Source organism: Alosa alosa, chromosome 10 (genome assembly GCF_017589495.1).
Source record: "Alosa alosa isolate M-15738 ecotype Scorff River chromosome 10, AALO_Geno_1.1, whole genome shotgun sequence".
NCBI lineage: Eukaryota > Metazoa > Chordata > Actinopteri > Clupeiformes > Clupeidae > Alosa > Alosa alosa.
The window spans coordinates 21,588,595-21,614,644 of record NC_063198.1 but is presented as its reverse complement, the minus strand read 5'-3'; the positions used below and the strand labels follow the sequence as shown (position 1 = coordinate 21,614,644).

The window sequence follows — 26,050 nt, the reverse complement described above, 5'->3', positions numbered from 1 at the left end:
ATTGCCACCCAAATTGTTCCATTCTTCCTATGCCACTAAAGTCCTACTGTATTTTATATCAATTTCAATATTTGACATCTGCACATAAGGCCTACTCATCTAGACAAATCTATAATTGTCATCTAATCAAAGCTGGTGAATAAATAACACTGTAATATTATTATAACTTACATAACTTGTATTTACATACAAAAATAATCATTTTGCTGCACTGACATATATTGTAATATATTGTATTTTTAACATGTTGCAACCATCCCCAAACAATGTTGCAACTGTCCCCGGGCCCAGGGTCAGTTGCAACATCTGACTCCTTACATTCAAATGCAAATTGTGAAAAATGTAGATTCTGTAATTATCTTTAAATGGTTTAGACTATTAACAGACATATGCAAGTGTATTGTACAAAAAATTGGTTTGTCTAATCCAAACCGTGTCTGAGTAACAGAGCCCAAATGCAAAAAGCGTTGCAACTGTCCCCGGTCTCCCCTACGACTCACAGCCGCGATAAAAGCTCTATAGGTCGGCCGGAAAAACTCCCGACCGTCCCGATTGCCACTCCGCCCCTGCAGGAGTGTGTTGATCGTTTGGAAATTGAGTGTAAATCAGTGAGTTGTGTTTACAGTTCCGAAAAAAGAGTGCTGTGCAGTGGATTGTGCCTACAGTTGTGCAAAGTGTGTGTTACAAAATTGCAAACTGAGTGCAAAGCAGTGTTCGTGCTTTTAATTTTGCTCAGTGAGTGGTTTTGCTATAAGTATTAATAGTTTTAGAAATTGTGCTATAAGAATCACGGTTGTGTTTAAGCATTCAGAAAAAACTGTAAATAATAATCATAATAATAAAAAATAAAAGGGGGGGGGGTGTATCTCTGGTTTGGAGTTGTGTATGGGATTGGGTTGAGTTGAGTTTGTGGGAGCAAGGATCGAGTTAGGTTTGGGGAGCCACTAGGGGAGAAAGCTCAGTGGGGCTGAGGGGGGAGGAGAAGAGGGACATAAACGGATCCCAACTTGAGTGGAAGTGGTCTGCTTTATTTTGTCTTCTGTGTCTCATTTTCTCCAGGTGTAGGCAATTCAGGAGGTCTCTCATCCAGTGTATAAAGGACGGTGGCTGTGGGGATTTCCAGGCCGTAGAATCAGCAATTTGGCCGCGGTCGAGGAGCTCCCCCGTGATCAGCATATGACATGATCTATCTAGCTATCTATCTACCTGTCTATATACATATCTAGGCTATCTATAGCCTATCTCTTTATCTATAATCTGCTATATCTACTGCTGAACAATCCCTTACTCGTCTCTCTTTACTCCTCTCTCGTTACTCTCAAGGGTCTCAAGGTGGGCTTTGGTCTGTAGCCTCCTCAAGGTGACGTAATGCAATGCATTGTGGGGGAAAGGAGAATCACTTCAAACGCTGTGAAATAGTACCTGCTTTTTCGTATTATATTCCGTTTTGTGATACCCAACAACATCAAATACAATGGATAACAGTTTAAATGTTTATTACCAACAAGCAAATTCGTTGGGAAATGAACCCTGCAACACGGCCTTTAAAGTGGCAAAAGCAATGCATATTGTTTTTATAGGTCAAATCAAAATCTCAGGTGAAAAACAACCTTATAAAGAGATCGCAGATAAAGTAAAAGCAATTACAACAGAATTGTGTATTACAAAATCACAGTTCTCAACAGAACAGAGATCACTGGCCAACCCTTCCTCAGAAGATATCTTTAGAGTGCTTCACAATTCCCCATTTTAAAAGATGAAGACCCACACTTCAAAATTCATAATCCATGCCACACTTGCTTCAAAATTCACAGAACATGATTAAGCCGCTATGACGACACACCCATCAACATGCTTAGCTACATCAATACCAAAAATTATTCATTGTACGCTATTTTTGGAGTTATTTGGTCTTGTTATTTCCCCTCCTTCAGATGTCAGCTCATGGCTTATCTTACGTCCATTTCAGTCACATGCTCAATGCAGATCTCCTCAGCTTGTTTTTCCGGCACTTCCTGTGTGAGAACAGGAAACCATTTTAAGATACCATTTCCTCATTTCTCCTGGATAGTTTTGTGCATCTGAACTCATGGGGCAGCAAATGATGTTAATTGTCAGAGGCAGTTCTACAATACAATCTTTGACATCATACATCAGACATCTTTACCTGGATGCCATCATCTTTCTCGAGAAGAATTTTGACGCAAATGTGAGGTCTTGGAATTGGTGGACATATAATCCTAAAAATAAAATACAATAGATACAATTCATGATAAATAGTACAGTATTCTGTGAACTCCAAACAAAAGCATCACCAGATACCTCATGCCAACATCTGACAGACATATAAACTACAGTGCATTTGTGTATTTTGAGCAACTGTGTCTGGCCATGCTGAGCTCAGTGCTGGTATCAAATTGGTCACATCATCCTTCATCTGTCGCCTGCTCTGAAAGAGAATACTACTTCACCTTACCTCCGCAGCTTACAGAAAACAAGCAAGAAGACCAAGAGAATCATGGGTAGTCCGAGGACAATGGCCAGAATCATCACAGTGCTATATTCAGGTTGGGGTTCCTCGTCTGGCCCCACCACTGGTAGGACATAAGCAAGCATGACAAATAGGAAACAGATTAAAGACATGTTCATGAATATATTAAATACTAATATGGATGTAATGGACCAGTGGAACAATCATTTGAGATAATTATGTAGCAGCCTATTAGGCCATATTCTCATGAACCTGACACTGGCCTGCAGTCATTTAATTTCCAAACACAAACTAATCCTGTGGCTGAACCATGTTGCACGGATCTTACAGTTTCTAACATGAGGGGAAAACAATTCTGCAAATAATCACCCCCTCATCCCAGACTGCAAGTACTGACAAATCATTTGTGAGCCCTTTCTGGAAACAGAGTGAAATTCTGACGTGCTAACCATATCGCCTTGACAATCTTAACAGTTGATGATGATGGACTAGTCTATAATTATAGTCTTCTCATACTGTTAAGCTTGTCAGTTATGTCATCTCACATACATACATATAAACAAACATAAAGCCAACAATGCCATAAAACATGTAAAATGTATTATATCAAATGAAAGCAAAATGTTGAGCCCTTGATCATACAAGTTCACTCTAAAACCTGTTATAAAATGCTCAACTGATTATTATGACCGCCACTAGCGAAGCGGTCATATAGGTCAAAGTTTTTTTTTCCCCCGTCATCTACTTCCTGAATTTTTGGTCAACGATACCCGGGACACCGAACCACAGGGGCACATGAAATTTGGTGGGTATGTAGCCCCACTAGACTTTTACGGAAAAATTTCGTTTGGTCCCCGGGGGCCACTCCCCCTCCGCGCTGGGCCCCCCGAAACCCAAAAAATGCAGTTTTTCCTAAATAACTACCTGAACCGTGGCACAGAGGATGAAGACATTTTTATGTTGGTCTCAAGGGCCCACATCAACCTAGCCCATAACCACTCATTTGTGATTTGCACCCCCCCCGGTAAAAAATGAAAATGCAATATCATTCTGCTTTAATCGCCCCTCTCTTCAGTTAAGATGTTCAGAGCTGCACCAAATTTTATGTGTATGATTAACCTGACATTCTCTGGGGGTATGCCAAGTTTCGTAGAATTTCATCCATGGGGAGGTCTAAAAAAATTAAGTTATGTGTACATTTAGTGACTGTACACTCATTGGCCTGTAGATGGTGGTGCACAAATATACACATGCACACACACACAGCCACGCACATACTATCGGTATTAGAACGGCCGATACATAATTACAAATTGAGTAGGATTAAAGGAAAACCAAATATTCATCATAATAACTAGATGTACCGCATAGCGGTACAAAATATGACCGCCGCTCAGTCCTGTACATCCATTCCGCGAAAATAAATCACACTTCAATTTGTCTCCATCTTTTACTCCATCCCCCACTCCTGAAACTTTTGTGTATGCTTGTTTGGCATGCCTGAGTGTGTGTGTGTGCGGCTGCACAGAAAGTAGCCTACTTGTGCTGAAAAGGTGAATAGATTGTAGAATAGCCAAAGAAGATGTAGCATTGTTATAAAACCTTTAAAATCTCTAAACAATCACAAGTAGGGCAGGTCATCACAGTTCATCTATTGCAACTGGATTGATGAAAGGTCACTTACACCTGTAGGCTACATTGTATTTGGGAAAAGCAAAAGGTATCAGCATAATGTTATTTATTTATTTTTTATGTATTTATAAACAAAAACATCTCTGTCAGTTCCATGCCGTTTTCAACAGCTATCAAAAACAAAGGTCATTTTTGGATGGATGGATTTTTTGTGAATATTTCTTCTTCTACATAAGATTTTAGTCATCTTTAGTTCATGTAATACTTTATTGTCAATGCACAAATTAAGTAACAGTAGTCTGAAACGAAATGCTGTTTTACATCTAACCAGTGGTGCAAATAACTGACATGTCCAAATGGGCCTTGATGAAATGCGTCGCTAGACTGTTCATACACATTTTAACGGGCCAAAGTTGAAGAGCTTTTGTCCGTTATTGTTCGTGCAAATATAGGCTGATTCATGTTCCCTTGCATTGTGTAACTGAGGTCCATGGCTAGTCTGGCTTTCATCAGACCAAGCTCAATCTTTTAAGAAATCAAAAAATAAATAGCGGGCAGATCAGGCTGGGTTCACCCAGCCTAGTCCATAGGCACCCGATATTGTTTAATTTTCAGATTGAGATATACACGCTCTGGCTATTCTAAATGCAAAAATGCATTAGGGAGTTATGACAAAACTGTAACTAACAAACTAGATCCTAATAGAAAGCGGTTAGCTTCCCTAAGCTACAGGTAGGATTATAAGGTAGGCCTATTTACAACATAATTTGTCAATAGGCTATGCTGGCGACACAAATAAAATCTCCTTTGGAAACCAATGGCTTACGACTTACAGTATCAAGCGGACTTAAACTGCCATTTCGTGGCGAAAAGTTGTAATAACATTCACGCAGTTCCAGGAAAGCGCGAATGAAGTAGCCACTTCTAAATGGGACCCACTACACAGTAGCTTAAGGTGTGTTGCTAAAGCAGCCATAATGAAATGAAGGTGTCATTGTTTGGATACTTCACACACAAGTGCTTTTTAATTTCACAGACTACAACTACCAAGCTGGAATCAAAGCACATCGATTCCCCTCTCACACCCTGCACGCACTTAAAACAAAATAAACAGGCGTCTCAGTCTCACGATGTATAGGCAAAACTGTATCAGACCGTGTAACGTTGGTAAATCTTCCATTGCACAGAATGATTTTGTAGCACGTGCAATAAATGACAGTCGAAAGATACAAACAGTGTTGCTATCAATTTGCTTGGTATAACCGCATTTATAGTTTTCTACAAATGCAATCAATCAAATGGGCCTCCATCACTCAACCAACGCTACTTGGTAACATTACCTAGGTCCTTATTGATATTACAAGATTAACATACCTGCAGTAAAACCAAGCATGTCCGATAAACATCCTCACTTCATCCTCACTTACACTTCATGTGAACATCGTCCTGTCCTTATTAGATGTTAAGCTGCGGTAAATTACAGTCCTTGTAGGAAGTGTCCATTATTTTTTCAACCCACTTTTAACTTCCAAAAAAATTACGTCTCACTGCAACGATGCGCCATCTAGTGGACAAACGACTACTTATCGCCAATACTGAAAATGCAGCCATGATGATGATGATGAATATTTTGGCTTTCTTTTGATCCTATTGAATTTGTAATTATGTACAATATGTTCTAATACCGATAGTATGTGGGTGCCTGTGTGTGTGCATGTTTATATGTGTGCACCGCCATTTACAGGCCAATGAGTGTACAGTCACTAAATGTACACATAACCTAATTTTTTAGCCCCCCCATGGATGAAATTCTACGAAACTTGGCATACCCCCAGACCCCAGAGAATGCCAGGTCAATCATACACATAACATTTGGTGCAGTTCTGAACATCTTAACTGAAGATAGAGGCGATTAAAGCAGAATAATATTGCATTTTCATTTTTGACCGGGGGATCACAAATGAGTGATTATGAGCCAGGTTGATGTGGGCCCTTGAGACCAACATACCATAAAAGATTCACAGAGAACTGTGTCTGCCCTACCCTCCTTCGGGGGGTCCAGTCCAGCGGGGGGCTGCAGATCAAAGCTTAAAAACGATGGTTCCATGCTATCCATGTGGGGTTACATGCCCACCAAGTTTTGTGTACCCGGTCTTTCAGTGTCCGGGAATCCTTGTTGGCGTCGTCACTAAATGTACACATAAATTATTTTATTGTAAGGCCCCCATGAACGAAAGTACACAAAACTTGGCATGCATTCAGAGGGTGTCATAATGATCCTACACTTTTAATTTCGTGCAGTTTTGACCTTGTCAGCCAGAGATATTGAGATGAAAACACCTAATTTTTGCTTTTTAATTTTTAACTAGGTGGCGCTATACATGAAATAAGTGGTAATGGGATGGGTTGACATGCCCCTTAAGACCAACATACAAAAAAGGTGGACCTCCTAGGCCCTACGGTTCTCGAGATATTCACAGAAAACTGTCTCCGGCCACCTAAAGGCCAGTTGGTGTATAGTAACATAAATTAATTTATTGTGTGGCCCCCCCATGAACGGAATTCCACAAAACTTGGCGTGCATACAGAGGGTGTCATAATGATCCTACACTTCCAATTTCGTGCAGTTTTGACTATGTTAGGTCACAGATACCTTCAATTACACCACCTCATTTTTACTTTTTTGTGTTTAACTAGGTGGCGCTATACATGAAATGAGTGGTTATAGAATGGGTTGACATGGCCCCTTGAGATCAACATACAAAAAAAAAATGGTCCTCCTAAACCTTACGGTTTTCGAGATATTCACAGAAAACTGTGTCTGCCCTACCCTCCTTTCGGGGGTCCAATTCAGCGGGGGGGGCTACAGATCAAAACGAAAAACGATGGTTCCATGCTATCCATGTGGGGTTACATGTCCACCAAGTTTCGTGTACCCCGGTCTTTCAGTGTCCCGGGAATCATTGACGGAAATTTGGGCATGCGAAAAAGAAAAAAAAAACAAAAAAAAAGAAAAACAAAAAAAATCTGACTAAACCTATATGGCCGCCGCTTCGCTGCGCGGCGGTCATAATAATTTGGCTGCATTTCCACTATTGGCGTCACGTAGTCGTTTGTCCACTAGATGGTGCATCGTTGCAGTGAGACGTAATTTTGTTGGAAGTTAATCTAAAGTGGGTTGGAAAGACACTACGCTTCATACAAGGACAAGACTGTACAGTAGTTCACCGCAGAGAACGTCTAATAAGGGTAGGATGATTTCTGCATGACAATTCCCATTTCCTCTTGAAGCCAAAATAAATCTGAGATGCTTGTTTTTTTACTGCAGGTAGGCTACGTTAATCCTATCAATAGCAGGTAAAATAATGTTAATGTTACCGTTAGCATGGTTGAGTGATGGAGGCCGATTTGATTATTGATGTATTTGTAGAAAACCATAAATGCGTTTATAGGCTACCAAGCAAATTAATAACAGCACTAATTGTATCTTTCGACTGTCATCTCATTTGCTTATGACCATAACCTAGGCTACTAACAGGAGCTAAGTGAGTTAGCTGCTACGTGATGGTTTTCTAATGGAAAATATATAGGCTACCTGAAAGATAACCTGTCTATGATGCATCCTAAACACATGGCACATTTCTGCTCAAAGTCTCAAAAAGCATCTGAGTCAACGTTCATTCCCCAACACCCATATAGGCTACTTCAACCCTCTATTTTCAAAGGTGATTCAAATAAGGAAGTGCATGGCTCAAAGTAAAGTAACCGAAACTACATAAATTCGTCAAAGTGAATAATTTGTGTCAACTCGCCGCAATGTAGATTTATTAACGCACATCTCCAAAATCAAATGCGTCAGCCTAATGTAATGTACACATTTTAAACCAGATGTTTTAGAGGGCACGTTGAGATGTATTCAGGGCAGGGCTGTAGCCTACCTACACATATTTGTTGCACGTGCTACAAAAATCATTCTTTGCGATGGATGATTTAGTACCAACGTTACACCGGTCAGATACAGTTTTGCCTATGGCTATACCGTGAGACTGAGGCGCCAGTGCGTGGATATCTCAATCGCAAAATTAAACAATATTTCTATCGGGCGCCTACCATGGACTAGGCTGGGTGAAAATCAAAAGATTGCGTCAAAAGATTGAGCTTGGTCTGGCGAAAGCCAGACTAACCATGGACCTCATAGTTGCAAAATGCAAGGGAACATAAATCAGCATATTATTTGCACAAACAATAACGGACAGTAGCTCTTCAACTTGGCCCGTTAAAATGTGTATGAACAGTCTCGCAACGCATTTCATGAAGGCCCTTTTGAACATGTCAGTTATTTGCACCACTGGGTAAAACGGCATTTTGTTTTAGACTACTGGTATTTAATTTGTGCATTGACAATAAAGCTGAATCATATGAACTAGATGACTAAACTTATGAATATGTAGAAGAAGAAACATTCACAAAAATCCATGACATGACCTCTCTTCTTGATAGCTGTTGAAAACGGCATGGAACTGACAGGGATTGTTTTGTTTAATAATAAATAAATAAATACATTATGCTGCTACCTTCTGCTTTTCCCAATTACAATGTAGCCTACAGGTGTACCTTTCATCAGTCCAGTTGCAATGGATGGACTGTGATGAACTGCCCTACTTGTGATTGTTTAGAGATTTTAAAGGTTTTATAACAATGCTACACATTTTTTGGTAAGTGCTACAAATCTATTCACCTTTGCAGCACCAGTAGGCAACTTTGTGTGCGGAATGTGTGAAAACACACATTCCAAACAAGCATACACAAAAGTTTCAAGAGTGGGGGATGGAGTAGAAGATGGAGACAGCTATTCATTAATGATTTATTTTCGCGGAATGGATGTACAGGACTGAGCGGCGGTCATTTTTTGTACTGCTATGCGGTACATCTAGTTAATCACACAATGGCGGTATTCCAGCATTATAAAACCTCCACAAAACGCCTTTTAAACAATGTGTCATGATAGGGCATTGAAGAATGTGCTGAAGCATAAGCATTGCTCATATGGAAGAATGCTAACCGTTTAACAAAAAAATCAACAGTGTTTATCCATAAGTCATATTTATAAAACTCTGCAGTACGCATAGAATCAATATTTTGAATGAGGTTACATAGCAAGCAACAACCGCAGCCCTTTGTAGCTGATCTGATACAAATGTTCAGAAAGCATTCACAATCTCACCTATTGGTTTACTCCAATCACTCCAGGGACCCATGCCCATCGCCACGCAGTTCCAGGCCACTCTCATCCATACAGTGTATGTTCTGGTCTGGTCTATGTTTGGCTCAAGGTGACTAAACTTCTGAACTTCGTTAAGGCTTATATCCTTAATAAATATAAACAGCGTACATGTTATATGTGAACTGTCATGGCTACTCATGGTGTGTTGCAATGGTAATCCCACTCAGAAGAAAAAAACACTGGTTCAGACATACACATAAACACATCAACATCCATACATACAACTCATCCACAGATTATATATGTATACATATATAACATCCCTTGCAGTGTGCTTGTGGACAGACTGCTTATTGCGTAGACAGTCCTGCTTATTGCGTACCTTATAATTTATCTTGATCTCATGGTTGAGGCACCTCGGGGGTGTCGCTCCAGGGTTGTCCCACTGGATTTCCAAGCTGCGATTTCCTGACAGCCCTTTGAAAGAGGTATTTGTGATCTTTGGTGGATCCAGTTTTTCTATGAAACACATTTCGCAGTTTTTCTATGAAACACAAACGCATCAGGCCAAAACACAACATGACATGACAAAACACAACATCAACATCAGTTGAGGGCTGCAACTTCACTTTTTAAATGACAATATCCTGGCCGGACTACTGTTGTCAGTGATATAAGTATTTGAAGTGAACATGATTTCTTAATGTCTAGTGACATATCAGGGCCATTTTATGATTAATTGAAATATTTTTCTTACATACGGTTCCTTTAAGATATTAACAACACGTCTCACCAATCTTCTTGCTCTCAAATAATTCAGTGTGGATATACCAGAATCCACTGAGAGACACATTGACCCGTATAATTATTTTGGAACGGTCTTGATGTTCAGCGGTCTTTCCATGACATCCTGTGAGGTTTCCCAGGCTATATGTAGTACAGTTCCAGGACGTCAGGACTACACCTTGCATATTACAGAGTCTAGAAAATCATACAATAGAAATTTGATAACAGAAAAATACATTTAAAAAATTAAAAGCCACCTACTACATAGTACTACGACAATGAGCTTTTTCTTGTAATAATTCTGAAAAGCAGTTAATGTATCATCCAGTTGCATGTTAACAGCACCATGGCCTTACTTGGTGTCATCAAATTAAATCATTATTATCTTCATTATAATTAAAAATCATAAAATGTGATTGTCTTTCAAGTGGAAAAGATTCCTACTTTCACCTTTATTTAATTAGCCAATGTAAATTGTACCTCTACAATCTCCAGAAAGAAAAAATGTAAACAACTACATCATGATAATAACAACTATCTAATAACCAATAACTATGAGAAGTGTTGCGTCCTTACAAACCAGAGGAGGAATACTGAGCATCATCAGGGATGACTGCTGTGTCCCAGCTGCAGTTCAAATCATTCTGAGACTTTAGCAAACAAGATATATTCAGAAAAAAGCCGCCACCAACACCTGAAAACACCACCACAGAGACAAAAAATAAATTAATTAAAAAATCAAAGACAAAAAACGGAGTGCAATAAATAAAAAAAAAAAATAAATATATATATATATATATATATATATATATATATATATATATTACTCATTGCTATTCTGCAAAAGTCTAAAAATAAGTGCAAGGACTGAGAACAGTTCCATAATGTCAGTTGCTTTCTATGTTTATTAAATCATGCCCTGTCAGAGAAACACCGAACCAAAGAGCAACCTACTGGCAGGAAGGTGAAGACCACTGTATAAGGATGCCTTCTCTTCCGGATCTGTCATGTCTACATACACACTTCTGCAATGTTCCATCTGTCCACTGTAGCTCTTTAAAAACAGAGTGACTGCACTCTGTAACAGACACAGAGCTCTCATCCTCTAAGTAGTCATGTCTTTCAACAGAAAATATTTTGAGGTTGGATTTGTACCATACCTGTTCATCCAAATACATGTTTTCACATTGTTCTTCTAAATTCCGTAGAGCCTTGTATTTTGTATCGGAAGTCTCGCTTGGAGATGGCATAGGCAGACATGTATCTGTAATCAGTACAACTCAGATTAAGACATATTTGTCCAAATAAAAAATGTTCTAAAACAAGTGGGTAATATATAAGATAGCAAATGTCTGACTAATGACCAATGTATTAAAATACCCTCACACTCATGCAAATATTTAATACTCAACAACATATTTCTACAAAATAATCAGTAGTAGTATACAATCCCCCTTTCACATGTAAGTCAGGGCTGTCTATATCATGTATTGATGAAGATCTATTGGCAAAGAACAAACTAGTAGAATGAATAGGCCTACTTATTGGGTAAGGACCTTAGGACAGCAGTTCAGTACTGGAACACGGACCTGAGTAAAAAGGGTCTAGTGACGCCCCTGCTAAGGTAGAGCAAAATTCTGGCAGAGGACATGTCTGGGGAAAAGAGTAGGCCTACGTCTGGTCACCTTAGACTAAAGGTGTGAGAGAGGGAGGTAACGTTAAAGCTATTAGATTGTAGCTCATGCTTTAGGCTACTTTAGCAAGAATGAAGTTCACTAGGCTACATTTGTTTTTGTATTGGCAAGTAAGCTGTAACCTATTACCTGCACTGGTAGTTTAGTTACCCGTTCATCACCACTCACCTCCACAGCCAAGCAACACTATTGGGCTGGGCACTGAGTGGAGCCGCCTGTCTGTCTGACATAAAGCCTGGCTATGACTGCGTATGCTCATAGGTTTAGTCAAGAGTTTTCTTTTCTTCCGGGTTTTTGTTTTTTTCTTCAGTAATTTTGTGTTAACGATTCCCGGGACACTGAAAGACTGGGGTGCACAAAACTTATTGGGCATGTTACCCCACAAGGATGACACCAAACCATTGTTTTTCACCATCGGGCCCCCCGAAAGGAGGGTAGGCCGGACACATAAACACACCCACACACACACACATAAAAACATACACACATGCAGGCAAGCAGGCACACGCAAATGCACGCACATGCACACACACACACACCATTACCCCCACATACACACTCACAAGCGAACACACTCTGAAGCACACGTATACACAAAAACAAACACTTCTCACACTATGCACACACTCATTTACATACACAAAAGTTGTATAAGTAGGGGCTGAAGTAGGAGATGGAGACAAATTGACAAGCATGATTTATTTTTGCAGAGAGAATGTGCAGGACTGTGTGGCGGTCATATTTTGTACCGCTTTGCGGTACATCTAGTTATTTTCACAGATAGTGTTTAAAACAGCACACCTCTTTGCTCATTGTTTTTACCCATTCTTTCAAAGTCCTGACACTTGAACTAACCATTGAGTCCCTGGAAAGCTTAAAGAGACAGAAAACTATGATACGGCTAAGGGCCCGTCCACACGGAGACGCTTTTTAGGTTAAACGCAGAGGTTTTGCTTCGTCTTGGCGGGCCCAAGCGAATCCCGTAAAACGCACTGCCCGAAACCGCACTTTTCTGAAACCTGGTCCCAGAGTGGAGAAATCTGAAACCGTAGCCCGTTTGAATTCGTTTAGACAGCGAAATCGCACATCCTGCTTGCGTATCGATGATGTCATCGCCACACCTCAGCTGCCCTGGACTTGCACTTATAGTATTGCCTAACAATACTAGTTTTCATACATGACATTACCCCTACGATTACACTCCGTAAGATAAACTGGTGCTGCTTGTAGCGATAGCTTATGACTTGGTGGACTGAACACTGTTTTTTCCGGTGTTTTTAATGCATTCTAGCTACTGTCAGTGGCGAGAGAACTTAAGTTATTAGGAAAGTGCGGTGTAAGTTTAGGCTACATTAATTTGTGCGTAGTGCCAGTGTCATTCATTTATTTTACATGTCTTACAACATATATACATGCATTCACAGTCGAAAGTGAAATCAGATATAAGCATACAAAGGCGCAGAACTCACGTTAAGCCCGATGGTAGCACACTGAATGCAAATGCGCCGATTTGATTTGATGTAGGCAAGCGTATTGTTACTAACGAAGGTTTTATAGCAATATTATAAATGTGGCGACAGAATAGCCTAGAACTTGGGTAAGCCTTGCGTTTAGTAGCCTAATTGCGGTGATAGCCAAAACTAATGGGAATCACGGACTATCCTACAACCAAAGAAAGTAAAGGTGATTAGAAGGCCTACCTGCGTTAGCCAAATAAAGGACGGGACTGCACCCTTCACAAACCGTAAAATAAAGTTGCTTTAGTTTTACAGTTGACTACAGTTGACAGTTCACCATCAGTCCACACAAACAATTCTGGTTTCCTTGCACTAGCCATTTTGTCATAGCTTATTCTGTCTGTTTGTAAAGCACAAACTTTGGTCAATTTCTGTAAAGAAACAGTGCCACCTATAGGCCTGGGGTATGAAGTAACGTGTTGAGTCGTGTTGAGATGGATCCGTTTGGACGCAAATATTCTTGATGCGGTTTCAGGGAAGACGGAGGAAAAAAAGATTGGTTTCGTACGTGTGGACTAGCCCTAAAAATGGATTTTAAAAGATATTCTATCCAGAAACCTCCTTTAAAAAGTTGTAAATTAATCACTCTATAGGATCTTCCATTGGAACCTGGCAAAGAAATATTTGCTTCACTAAAAGTAAGTATTTAACAGACCTGCATCTGAGTCTTCTGCCTGGATGTACATGGTGCTCCCCAGTAGTCCCAGCAAGAGGGCACAGAGCTGGAGCGTAGCTGACCTGAAGGACATCAATTTGGCCTTGACCCCAGAACCTTTCTCTCCAGAGCTCTGCTTTCCTGTAGAAACATCCATTTTAGGCCAACACTTATACAGGGGATTTAATAAGCAGGAAGTCACTTGAATGCCATGTGACTCACAATATATATATATAAATATATACGGAGTGTCTATTTACACCCCTGGTACGAATAGCCTTGGCCACACAGCTGAGCTATTCATACCCTGTGACATAACAAAAAGACGTTGCTCACGTGCACAAAAAACATGGCGGACATTCGTTTTTCATCAGCAGAAAGTGAAGAATTCTGAAAGGTTTCGGCACTAAATCTGTTCAGATTAAGTTTTAGATTGAAAAATTGTGTTTTATTTTCAGTTTGTTAGTTAACAGAAATTTCGTGAATATGACGTTCAGGCCTATAAACTATAAGTTTACCTGCAAACACTATTTCCTTGTGGAAGCAGATAGTACAGTGGTCACAGACAAGGGCTTGCATGCGGGAGACCGGGATTTGATTCCCATGTGATGCGTTTTGGCAGATTGAGTGTGCATGTGTACCAACGTGTCTGGAGAGAAGGCGCGCAATTTGAACAAGAAATTGCAACAATTAGCTAGTTCATGCACCAGGGTGTAAATAGCATCCACTTCTGTACATTGATGCAAACAGCATACCTTATTCAGAGTGTCTATTACACAGCTGAGCTATTCACACCCTGTTACGTAACAACAACAAAAACATGTTGCTTGTTTTTTTGTTTTTTTTGGTAACACTTTATTTTAATGTGTCGCTGTTACAGTGTACCAACCTAATTAGGTACAGTGGTACAACCTGTGTAACAACATGTACTATCAGGTACTATCATTGTACTTGCATTATGTATTTGTGGGTACCTACATATAGTTGTTACATTGTAATTAATACTGAGTGCTTTTACAAAACTTTGCCAATTTGCCTAAATTTTCATCAGAGGCAAAAAGCTGACCTGAGACCTGCTGGATGGGGTAAATCTGGTCATGATAGATTTGATATACAAACCATTCTTAGCTCCAGTCAAGGCCTCATTGTCTTCAGTGTACATGTAACAGCTCTGCTGCTACAACCTTGTTACTCTTTGATACAGTGGAATAAACCTATTAAGTGTACCAGTTAATTACTTACATGTATGTTGTGTCATTGGTGTCTTGGAACATGTCTGCCTACATAGCACATGTATGAACTGTGTTGGTACACATGTATTACTCTTTGATACAGTGGCACAAACCCATTAAAATGAAGTGTACCAGTTAAAGGGAAACTTGGCAGGATTTCCCCCTCTGCTAGAGAAATTGTGCATTATGCTATTTCAAACTGTGGAAAAAGGTAACGATAAAGCACATGGATTTGTTTACAAGCTAGCGAACGGTTAGCATAAGTTTGGTTACGATGTTACAAGGTAAAAAACACGATTTAAAACGAGTTTCTTGTTTCTCACTTCTCTTTCCGGGACGGTAAGTCTCAATGTTGCAAGGTTGGTTTTCCGCCTGGGGACGCTAAGCGCAGCGGGGAAAGTCACCATTTTTAGCGGAACAGGTCATTTAACCATCCAAATGATTTCTAAACGGGTTTATTACGATGAAATAGTTGCCAAGTTCCCCTTTAAGTACTTACATGTACAGTACATATTGTGTTGCGTCATTGGTGTCTTGGAGCATGTCTGCCATTACCCTACATACTGTAGTACATGTATCAACTGTGTTACACATTTATTACTCTTTGATATATATATATATAATAATCCATCGAAGATGTATTTCATGTGAGAGTGTGCTCCATATACTTTAAGATACCCTTTTAGACTCAAAATCATGAACACAAAACCTGGTCTGAGGGAGGTGGCTATCTTCCCAACCATTACATCTTCACATAGCCTCCTGAATATAAACTCTCCTCTGACTGCTCTATTAAACTGTATTTGTGACACTCTGAAAACTGCTTACCTGTAAGAGATTCTGAGACCTAGTGTTGTCCTGATGAGGAGGCAGCATAAGCAAACCTAATCTAGCCCATGGCTTTAATGAGGTCAGATAGGAGGAGGGGGCGGTGATGGTGACATAAACAGGAAACATGTCCTCTTTTTTTATCTCTTTCTTCATGCGTAGGCTACTCTTTCATGTTCATTTCTTTCTATAATTTGGATGATTTCCCAAAGAACTTGTTTGTGGTATACAGAGGTGCTCTGCAACATATACACACAGCAACAGTAAAATCTGTGTTGCCACTTGTTTCATATAAACTTAATTTTGTTTAGGCACTCTGCCTTGCAATATCACAGACATAAGGGGGATTTTGGGAGGATTTCAAGAGATTAAATCTTGATCGTCTGTTCATTCTGTATAACAAGATACCTTGGTGGCTGTTATACACACATCTTTTAATTAAAGTATCCACACAATTGCTCCCAATCTCAGTGTCTAGAACAGTGTTTTTAAACCACTGTGCCGGGGCACACTAGTGTGCCGTGAGAGATCATCAGGTGTGCCGCAGAAAATTACCCAAATGTCACTCACTGGTCCAGAAAAGCAACTGTTTCATCAAAGAATTTATAACCACATGCTCTCATTATGACCGCCGGTAGCGAAGCGGTCATATAATGATTGTCAAAGTTTTTTTTTTTTCACATGAAATTTGGTGTGTATGTAGCCCCACTAGACTTTTACGGAAAAATGTCGTTTCGTCCCCGGGGGCCAATTTGATTGCAGTGATGTAGGCCAATTTGATTGCATTTGTAGAAAACTATAAATGCGGTTATTCACCCCTTGCAAGTGACGTCACGTTTTGTTCGCGCCACAGCAAAATAGCCTAGTGGACGGCAAGAACACGAATCAAGTCAAGTCAAGTCAAGTCAAGTTTATTTATATAGCACATTTCATACACAGAGGTCATTCAATGTGCTTTACATAAACAAAACCAAACGATAATAACAAATAAAAGCATAGAAGGGCAATATAGTCAAAGAATAGTTAAAAGGTAAAGATCATAATAAAAAGAAAACATAAAACACAAGGTAAAATCATTTAAAAATAAAGAATAATTAGTAAGCAAAAACAAAGGCAAAAGTAGTAAAAAAAGTAATAAAAGACAAAGTAGAATAATTATCGAGGCAGATTCAGAATTTGTAACTTGGCACAGTTAGCAGAAAGCGTCTGAGAACAGTTTGGTCTTAAGTCTAGATTTAAAACTGGCTACACTTGGGGCCTTTTTAATGTCATCCGAAAGTTGGTTCCACAGCTGAGCCGCATAGCAGCTAAAAGCTGCTTCACCATGTTTAGTTCTAACTGTAGGTTTTACTAGCAGATTTTTCACCTGGGACCTGAGAGGACGAGAAGGTGTGTACTGCTGAAGCATGTCTGACAAGTATTTAGGTCCTGCTCCATTTACTGATTTATAAACAAGCAATAGTGCTTTAAAGTCAATTCTGTGACTTACTGGAAGCCAGTGCAAGGACTTAAGAATTGGAGTAATGTGGTCAGTTCTTTTTAGTTTTTGTTAGAGTCCTAGCTGCTGCATTTTGTATCACCTGAAGCTGTTTAATAGTTTTTTTAGGAAGGCCTGTGAACAGTCCATTGCAGTAATCAACCCTGCTGGAGATAAATGCATGAATGAGTTTTTCTAAGTCATGTTTTGACATCAGCCCTCTGAGTTTGACAATATTTTTGAGGTGGTAAAAAGCTGATTTAGTTATCGCTTTCATGTGGCTGTTGAAATTTAGATCACTGTCAATTAATACACCAAGATTTTTAACAGTATCCTTGCCTTCAACCTTTTTGTGTCAAGGAGAGTGGCAACCCTAAGTCTTTCCTCATTTTTTACCAAATATAATTACTTCAGTTTTTTTCTTTGTTCAGCTGAAGAAAATTTTGAGACATCCAGGTGTTGATTTGTTCTATACACTGACACATAGATTCAAGAGGACCATAGTTGTTTGGTGATAGAGCTAAGTAAATTTGTGTGTCATCTGCATAGCTATGATATGAAATCAAATTATTTTGAATGATTTGTCCAAGTGGGAGCATATAGAGGTTGAATAATAGTGGCCCCAAGATCGACCCCCCCTGGGGAACACCACAGGTCAAGGACGTTGGTGTTGAGGTACAGTTTCCGATGGCAACAAAGAAGCTCCTTTCTTGTAGATATGATTTTAGCCAGCTGATAACTATGCCTGTAAATCCAACCCAGTGTTCTAGTCTGTGTAGTAAAATATTGTGATCAACAGTGTCAAATGCTGCACTAAGGTCCAGTAGCACTAGGACTGATGTTTTACCTGAATCTGTGTTGAGGCGTATGTCATTGGAAACTTTAATGAGAGCTGTTTCAGTGCTGTGATTTGCCCGAAAACCAGACTGAAAGTAATCAAAATACCCATTTGATGTTAGGAAGGTGGTTAATTGATTAAAGACTACTTTTTCAATAATTTTGCCAATAAAAGGTAGATTGGATATGGGCCTGTAATTGTTTAGCATGGAGGCATCCAGGTTATTCTTCTTGAGAAGTGGCTTTACAACAGCTGTTTTCAGTGACTTAGGAAAAGTGCCAGACAGCAATGATACATTTACAATTTGAAGGACATCCGCCGCTATGAGGTGAAAAACAGTTTTGAAGAAATTGGTAGGCAGAGTGTCTAAGACACATGTGGAAGGGCTGAGATTCTGTACCGTTTTTTCAAGTGTTTCGTAGACTATCAAGCTGAACTCTGACATCAAGTTTAGTTTCCCTCTGTTTGTTGCTGGAAGTTCAGGTTGTGTAATTTGTAATTGAGCAGATATGTTGAGTCTGATTTTGTCAATTTTACCTTTAAAAAAAGAAAAAAAAAGAAAACTCATTGCATTTATTAGTTGAGAGAAGTTCAGGCGCTAATTGTGAGGGGGGATTTGTTAACTTATCAACAGTTGAAAATAGAATACGAGTGTTATTTGAACTTCTATTGATAATGTTAGAAAAGAAAGACTGTCTTGCTTTGCATATTTCAGAGTTATATGTGCGGAGCATCTCTTTATGGATTTCATAGTGGATCTGATCAATGGGTTGTAATGGGACATATCGCACAGCTAGGAGATTATAGTGAGATTTAACCGTAGTAATGCCCTTCCACGACTGTTGGCTTATTGTTTGGAATACAACAACATCCCATGTTCTTGCATAGATATATTTTGGTTTGTTTTCTTTGTGTTTCGGGAGTATTTCAACCACAATTGCATGCTTATCTCCTCAGTGTATGAAGCACAGCAGCGGTTGCTATAGCAACAATAGACTCTGAACAGGACGGCAGATAGCACTTAGGCAAAGTCTTTGGCAAGATCTGAATGTAAACAGATAATACCGTTTAAGTTTTTTTTTATTTCCTATTTCTTTCAATTCTTTAACTTAAGACATGTAAGGAGTAAGTTTATTAAGCTGGGCAGCATTACAAACTGACGAGTTACATTAGCCCTAGCACTATGAGCTACGATAAACGTTAACTAGAATAGCTAGCTTCTAAGTGTGGCAGCTAGTTATTATTTCATGTTCTGATATGACATTCTTAACGTTTTGACTATGTTACAACTGATAAAAGCAAGACAAATAAAGTAACCAAATATCTTTGCAATATTTTAGTCCAGAAATACTTATGGGTGTTCATTTACCATAATGTTAATTACAGTAGCCTAACGTAACGTTATCTCCCCTTGCTGTTACCACCAGTTTTAATAACTTTACATTTGCGATCATGACCCATTTCATCTAACAACACCACTGGCATCTTCTTTGACTATCAGACCCCAAACAGCAATACATTGAACTACAAAGATGTTATAGTAATGGTGTTCAGTTCATCATAATCTTTATGACATAATGTAATTTGCCGTCCGTCTCCCATCTTTTTGCCGTCCAGCATGGAGCCGTCACGTGTCTACAAGGGGTGAATACCAAAGATTGTTAAGGCGGAGCAAGATATTTCATCAGGAGCCACTTCCGGGAACCCAGATCGCACGAGAGGGATCAAAATCCCCCTTTATGCAGAGCAGAAGCAGCGACTGCTCCATTGAAGTCTATGGGCATAGCTCAGAATTTCACCACATATGCTAAGGTCTTGGTTCTATAGAGTTAGGAATGTGAATTTCGTGCACGTTTTCATGATCCTCAAACTCTTCTGAACATTTCAGGTACATTTTTAGCATTTTTGAACATTCCAGTCCGGAGAAAATCGACCTTATATCATGTGTGCGCCGGTTATTTATGCCGTTTCTGTTGGCCGGTTGCAACGTACGCTCATCAATAAGTCATCGACACGCCTCTTTATGCAGACAGGATTCGATCACCATTTCGCGCCCATAGACATGAACTACGACGAAGTATCTTGCTCCACCTTAACAATCTTTGGTTATACCAGAGAATGTCTAATAAGGGGAGAACTGCCACTCTCGGAAAACTTCCGGTTTCTGAACTGGTTGCAGTTCTTTCTGTGGTTCCACATGAGGGCGCTCGTCCACGAGTGCAGAATGCATGGAGGTCTATGGAGGGGAGGCAAAGAAAATACACTTGGTTGAGTATTATATTTTTTAAAGTCACTTAATTGTTCTAAAAAGCCTTTCAAATGTGTCAATGACGTCATTCATTAGCACAATGCTAGCGTGTTATGTGCAACGACCCAACCTGTAAGAAATCAAAAGGACATAAGTACTCGTTCATTCAACTTTTGACCTATAACCCATGTTGAAGTTATACAAACTACAATCAAATCTGAGATTTGTCAACAACAATCAGGTGAAAGAGACCAATTTAGCTGTCTAGCTCCATTGACTCCCATTCATTCTGCACTCATGGCGATCGCCCCCAGTGGAACTCTGGTGGAACTGCAACCAAAATTCGGTACAATGGGACTTATTACGGAGTGGCAAGGCTCTCCGTAGACGGGCTCTGGTTATACCAAGCAGCACTGGAGATTTTATTTGTGTCGCCAGCATAGCCTATTGACAATTTATGTTGTAAATAGGCCTACCTTATAGGCCTACCTGTAGCTTAGGGAAGCTAACAGCTTTCTATTAGGATCTAGTTTGTTAGTTACAGTTTTGTCATAACTCTTGATGCATTTTGCATTTAGAATAGCCAGAGCGTGTATATCTCAATCGGAAAATTAAACAATATCGGGCGCCTATGGACTAGGCTGGGTGAACCCAGTCTGATCTGCCCGCTATTTATTTTTTGATTTCTTAAAAGATTGAGCTTGGTCTGGTGAAAGCCAGACAAGCCATGGACCTCAGTTACACAATGCAAGGGAACACGAATCAGCCTATATTTGCACGAACAATAACGGACAACAGCTCTTCAACTTTGGCCCGTTAAAATGTGCATAAACAGTCTAGCGAAGCATTTCATCAAGGCCCATTTGGACATGTCAGTTATTTGCACCACTGGTTAGATGTAAAACAGCATTTCGTTTCAGACTACTGTTACTTAATTTGTGCCTTGAACAATAAAGTTCACATGAACTAAAGATGACAAAATGACCTTTGTTTTTGATAGCTGTTGAAAACGGCATGGAACTGACAGAGATGTTTTTGTTTATTAATAAATAAATAAAATAAAAAAAAATAACATTATGCTGATATATTTTGCTTAATTCCCAAATACAATGTAGCCTACAGGTGTAAGTGACCTTTCATCAATCCAGTTGCAATGGATGAACTGTGATGAACTGCCCTACTGCGATTGTTTAGAGATTTTAAAGGTTTTATAACAATGCTACAACTTCTTTGGCTATTCTATTCACCTTTTCAGCGCCAGTAGGCTACTTTCTGTTCAGCCACACACACACACACACACACACAGGCATGCCAAACAAGCATACACAAAAGTTTCAAGAGTGGGGGATGGAGTAAAAGATGGAGACAAATTGATTAGTGTGATTTATTTTCGCGGAACGGATGTACAGGACTGAGCGGCTGTCATATTTTGTACCGCTATGCAGTACATCTAGTTGATTGTATGATTGCACTATTTGTGGTATGCAGGCATTGTACAACGGGGGCCCCATATCCAGTATTCACAGAATCATCACATATCCAGTTCATAACAACAATTAAATTAGATATAGTCACTACAAATGAAACAGAGGGCGCTTGTTTTATTGAGCAGGTCTTGCATGTCTTGCATAGAAGCCATAATAAGGCCATATCTGTGTATTACTGATGCCAAGACAACAACCTACTCCAGACTAAGGAGATGTTTATAGATTTCAGAAAGTTTAACAACCACTCCAGATCAACAAAAGGATAGAGCGTTTTAGGTATTCATATTTATGAAAATCTGACTTGGAAACATGTTGATTCAATGGTGAGAAAGGTACGCCAGCGTCTTTTTCACCTCAGACATCTGAAGTACTTTAGGCTACCTCAGCAATTACTTCAGAACTTTTACAGAGCCACCATTGAAAGTATTATTACTGGGAATATAACAGCTTAGTATGGAAACAGCAATCAGCAAGACTGTAAAGCCCCAAAGAGAGTAGTGAGATCAGCTGAACGTACCACCAGGAGTGCACTACCCAACCTAGAGGAAATATACATCAGGAGCTCTGAGAAATGTTACCGCTGCCTGAGGGCCAACACAGAGAGAATGCAGAAAAGTTTTTATCCCCAAGCCTTCTGGATACTGAATGAGGACTGTAGCAGGAGCACAAGCATGTTGGAAACAACAGGTCATGCACTTTAGACATTTCTTCTTCTCCTCCTCTTCTTTTTCTTCACTTCATATACTCTGTATAATTGTATGTGACTAATACATTTGAATTGAATTGAATTGAAATCTACATGTACACCCAGCTTTATATGTAGACCAAACCGACTGCCTCCCTTCCTCCTGCTGCGATGATGCCTGTATGCATGATATAAATCTGTGGATGACTAACAACTACCTAGAACTGAACAGTAACAAGACTGAATTACTTGTTGTTGGCTCAAAAACAACGCTGGCAAAGATGGAAATCAGACTCTATCTGTAGATGACTCCAACATTGCCTGCTCCACCAAGGTGAAGAGTCTTGGTGTTATACTAGACAGCACACTTGCATTCACTGCCCATATTAACAGTGGGTCTCGCAGCGCCTTTTTCCATCTGCGCAACATCGCAAGACTGCGCCCCTCCCTCAGTTAGCAGAGTGCACAAGTACTTAAATAGTAAACGCCTATGTTACATCCCGCATTGATTACTGCAACTCCATCTTCTCTGGCATTCCACATAAATCACTCCACCGCCTCCAAATAATTCAGAACTCTGCAGCCAGGATAGTAACAGGCACAAAGTCCACAAGCCATAGAACACCTGTACTGTTGCAGCTACACTGGTTACCAGTTACCCAGAGAGTCCAGTTTAAGATCCTACTGTTGACATATAAGGCCCTGCATAACCTTGCTCCCAAATATAACCCCTTCCCGCTCGCTGCGATCCTCATCAGCTGGTCTGCTCAAGGTGCCCAAAATGAACCTCAGCACCATGGGAGAGAGAGCGTTCTCCCACACAGCCCCAAAGCTATGGAACTCACTTCCAAATGACATCAGGCAGTGTGAATCCACTGCCCAGTTTAAAAAGGAACTGAAACTATGGACTTTAGGCTAGTCTGAAGAGATATGGACTAAAAGCGTTTTTTAAATAAAATGTATTATTATTATTATTATTGTTATTGTTATTATTATTATTATGTAAGATGATATTTTAAATTATAAGGATATTCCACTGGTGGAATCAGAATGTAGGGGTAAGAAAATGTAATAAAAAAATAAAAAACAAAGAATCACTGACATTTCAATAGATTTGGCTAATTTGATAATCCTATGTGCTTGTAATTAGATGTAGTCAATATAGTCTTACTGTTGGCATGGTTGCTGTTCGTTTTCTTTGTCTGAGTTGAACTTTGAGCCAAATGCACTCTTGAGGGCTTAGAATGTCTCTTCCGTAATTAAGTCATGAATGTGATGCAGACAGTAGTGGTGTAACATTGACAGATTCTAAAGCACATTCACAACCAGTGTTGTCCCTATCTGGATATAGAGATGTGTTAAAAACAACAAAAGTTGTGTTATTTTCAACACATTTTGTGGGAGGCCTTTGATTATTTCAGAATCCCAGGTAGCATTAAAAGTCTAGTTAAAGCATACTTTCTGGATATTCAACTATGTTTTATTACAGCTGAGTACACCACCCCTCGCCGCCCCTCGAGTTGGGCCATGGCATATTTTGATATTTTGAGCACCCCTAAAAATAGCCTAAACTCGCCTGTGGTCTTGATGCATCGTAGGCTAACCACTACTTTTTGATCACCACGTTAAGATTTCCCAGTCAACCATAAATCCATGACTTTTCAATATCTTTTAGTGAACTATGTATCGATGCTCTATCGATTATGGCAAACTATAAACCGATGTTGTTTCGATATCTCTCTTATCGATATTCATGCACTGTCGGGTTTTTGTCAGGATTGTAATGCTTATTCAATGTCTATTTGAGATTTCAATCTCAACCAAAATGATGATTTGGATGGTAAACCAACATCATATCAATGTCACCTTACTATAGGACTTTTTTTCACTTAAGACAAATTTCCCTCATGAGTGTAAATTTCGTGAGTAGGCCTAGACATTTTTTATTTTTCTCACGCTGACCTGCACACAAACGTTGACCCAGTTCCAGCAACAACACCATGATTTTATCTGGGCTGAGCGCAAACTAGTGTTGCACGGAAGTGCCAGATAAGAGTTATAAGTAGAATGACATTTTCAGACCCATTGTCTGACCCTGTACTGGTTCAGTGGGCCATGTGTTCCTCCTGTTTCACAACAATGGCCAGCCACATGTGTGCAGGCAGTTCCTGGAGGATGAAGAAATGAAGGAGCTCAGTGATGGCCGTGTCAACATCTGGGAGCAGATCCCCCAGGACACCATCAGCCGTCTCATTAGGAGCATGCCCCGACGTCATCAAGCATGTGGGGGCCATACAAACTACTGAGTACCATTTTGAGTTGCTGCGATTAAATTTAGGCAGAATGGACTAGCCTGCCACATAATATTTTCACTTTGATTTTTGAGGGAGTCTGAAATCAGCCCTCTTCCAAAACACGACGTGGCATCCTGCATATCAGTATAGATATCCAGCATTATGTTTTTTTGCCATTGAGATCTGATGTTTTCAAAGTGTTCCTTACATTTTTTTGAGCAGTGAACTTCAAGATACCATTTCAGACTCTGAGGGAGGTGGCTATCTTCCAAACCATTACATCTTCACAGAATACTGACTGCTCTATTAAACTGTAGTGGTGACACTCTGTTTGAAAACTGCTTACCTGTAGGAGATTCTGAGGCCTAGTGTTGTCCTGATGAGGAGGCAGCATAAGTCAGTTGAGTCCAAGGTCAGGTCAGGTTAATGAGGCCAGATAGGAGGAGGGAGCGGTGAATGTCAAACAGAAAACATTTCTCTTTATCTCTCTTCGTGCATAGGCTACTACTTCATGTTCATTTGTTTCTATAATTTGGATAATTTCCCAAAGAACTTGATTGTTGCTCTGCAACATGCACACACAGCAGCAGCAATGAAATCTGTGTTGCCACTTGTTTCATATAGACTGTTTTGTTTAGGTGCTCTGTCTTGCAATATCACAGACATAAAGGGGGATAGGTACCTTGGTGGCTGTTATACACACGTCTTTTAATTAAAGTAGCCAAACAAATGGTCCAATTTTCAGTGTCTAGAACAAAAAAAAAAAAATCACAACCTTTTCAGATACTGAAATCTACATGTAAGATGACATTTTAAATTATAAGTAAATTCCACTGGTGGAATCAGAATGTAAGGGTATTCAAAACTAAGGGATCATGCGGGGAAACTTTCATCAAGCTTTCAATGTTTTACTGTGCAACCATCTTTCTCTGCGGAAGTCATCCCTGATAGCTCCTCCAGTC

At 39.7% G+C, this 26,050-nt stretch overlaps 1 protein-coding gene across 3 annotated transcripts; it reads right to left on the bottom strand.

Moving 5' to 3' along the window:
• Positions 1 to 1,479: 1,479 nt before the first annotated feature.
• Positions 1,480 to 25,972, bottom strand: LOC125301655 (interleukin-5 receptor subunit alpha-like). 3 transcript variants are annotated; one of them, XM_048254307.1, is made up of 12 exons: positions 25,771 to 25,972; positions 25,435 to 25,464; positions 14,000 to 14,140; positions 11,294 to 11,397; positions 11,088 to 11,211; positions 10,710 to 10,827; positions 10,141 to 10,328; positions 9,730 to 9,866; positions 9,348 to 9,492; positions 2,477 to 2,594; positions 2,168 to 2,240; positions 1,480 to 2,015 (listed from the first exon to the last, which is right to left on the bottom strand). In XM_048254307.1, exons 3-12 carry the CDS (start codon positions 14,091 to 14,093, stop codon positions 1,950 to 1,952), a joined length of 1,167 nt encoding a protein of 388 aa, XP_048110264.1. In that variant the 5' UTR covers positions 14,094 to 14,140; positions 25,435 to 25,464; positions 25,771 to 25,972; the 3' UTR covers positions 1,480 to 1,949. The 3 variants fall into 3 exon arrangements, with proteins under 3 accessions (XP_048110264.1, XP_048110266.1, XP_048110265.1); XM_048254309.1 differs by lacking the exon at positions 25,435 to 25,464; XM_048254308.1 differs by lacking the exon at positions 25,771 to 25,972 and having other exon boundaries at positions 25,435 to 25,520.
• Positions 25,973 to 26,050: the final 78 nt, after the last annotated feature.

Bases quoted from the DNA above. Each gene is read 5' to 3' on its own strand.
- LOC125301655 (XM_048254307.1), bottom strand. From the start codon at position 14,093: ATGTCCTTCAGGTCAGCTACGCTCCAGCTCTGTGCCCTCTTGCTGGGA. The intron at 11,398-13,999 runs GTCTGTTAAATA...TACTGATTACAG, and splicing joins GGCAGAAGACTCAGATGCAG to ATACATGTCTGCCTATGCCA. The intron at 9,493-9,729 runs GTACGCAATAAG...ATATTTATTAAG, and splicing joins AGATCAAGATAAATTATAAG to GATATAAGCCTTAACGAAGT.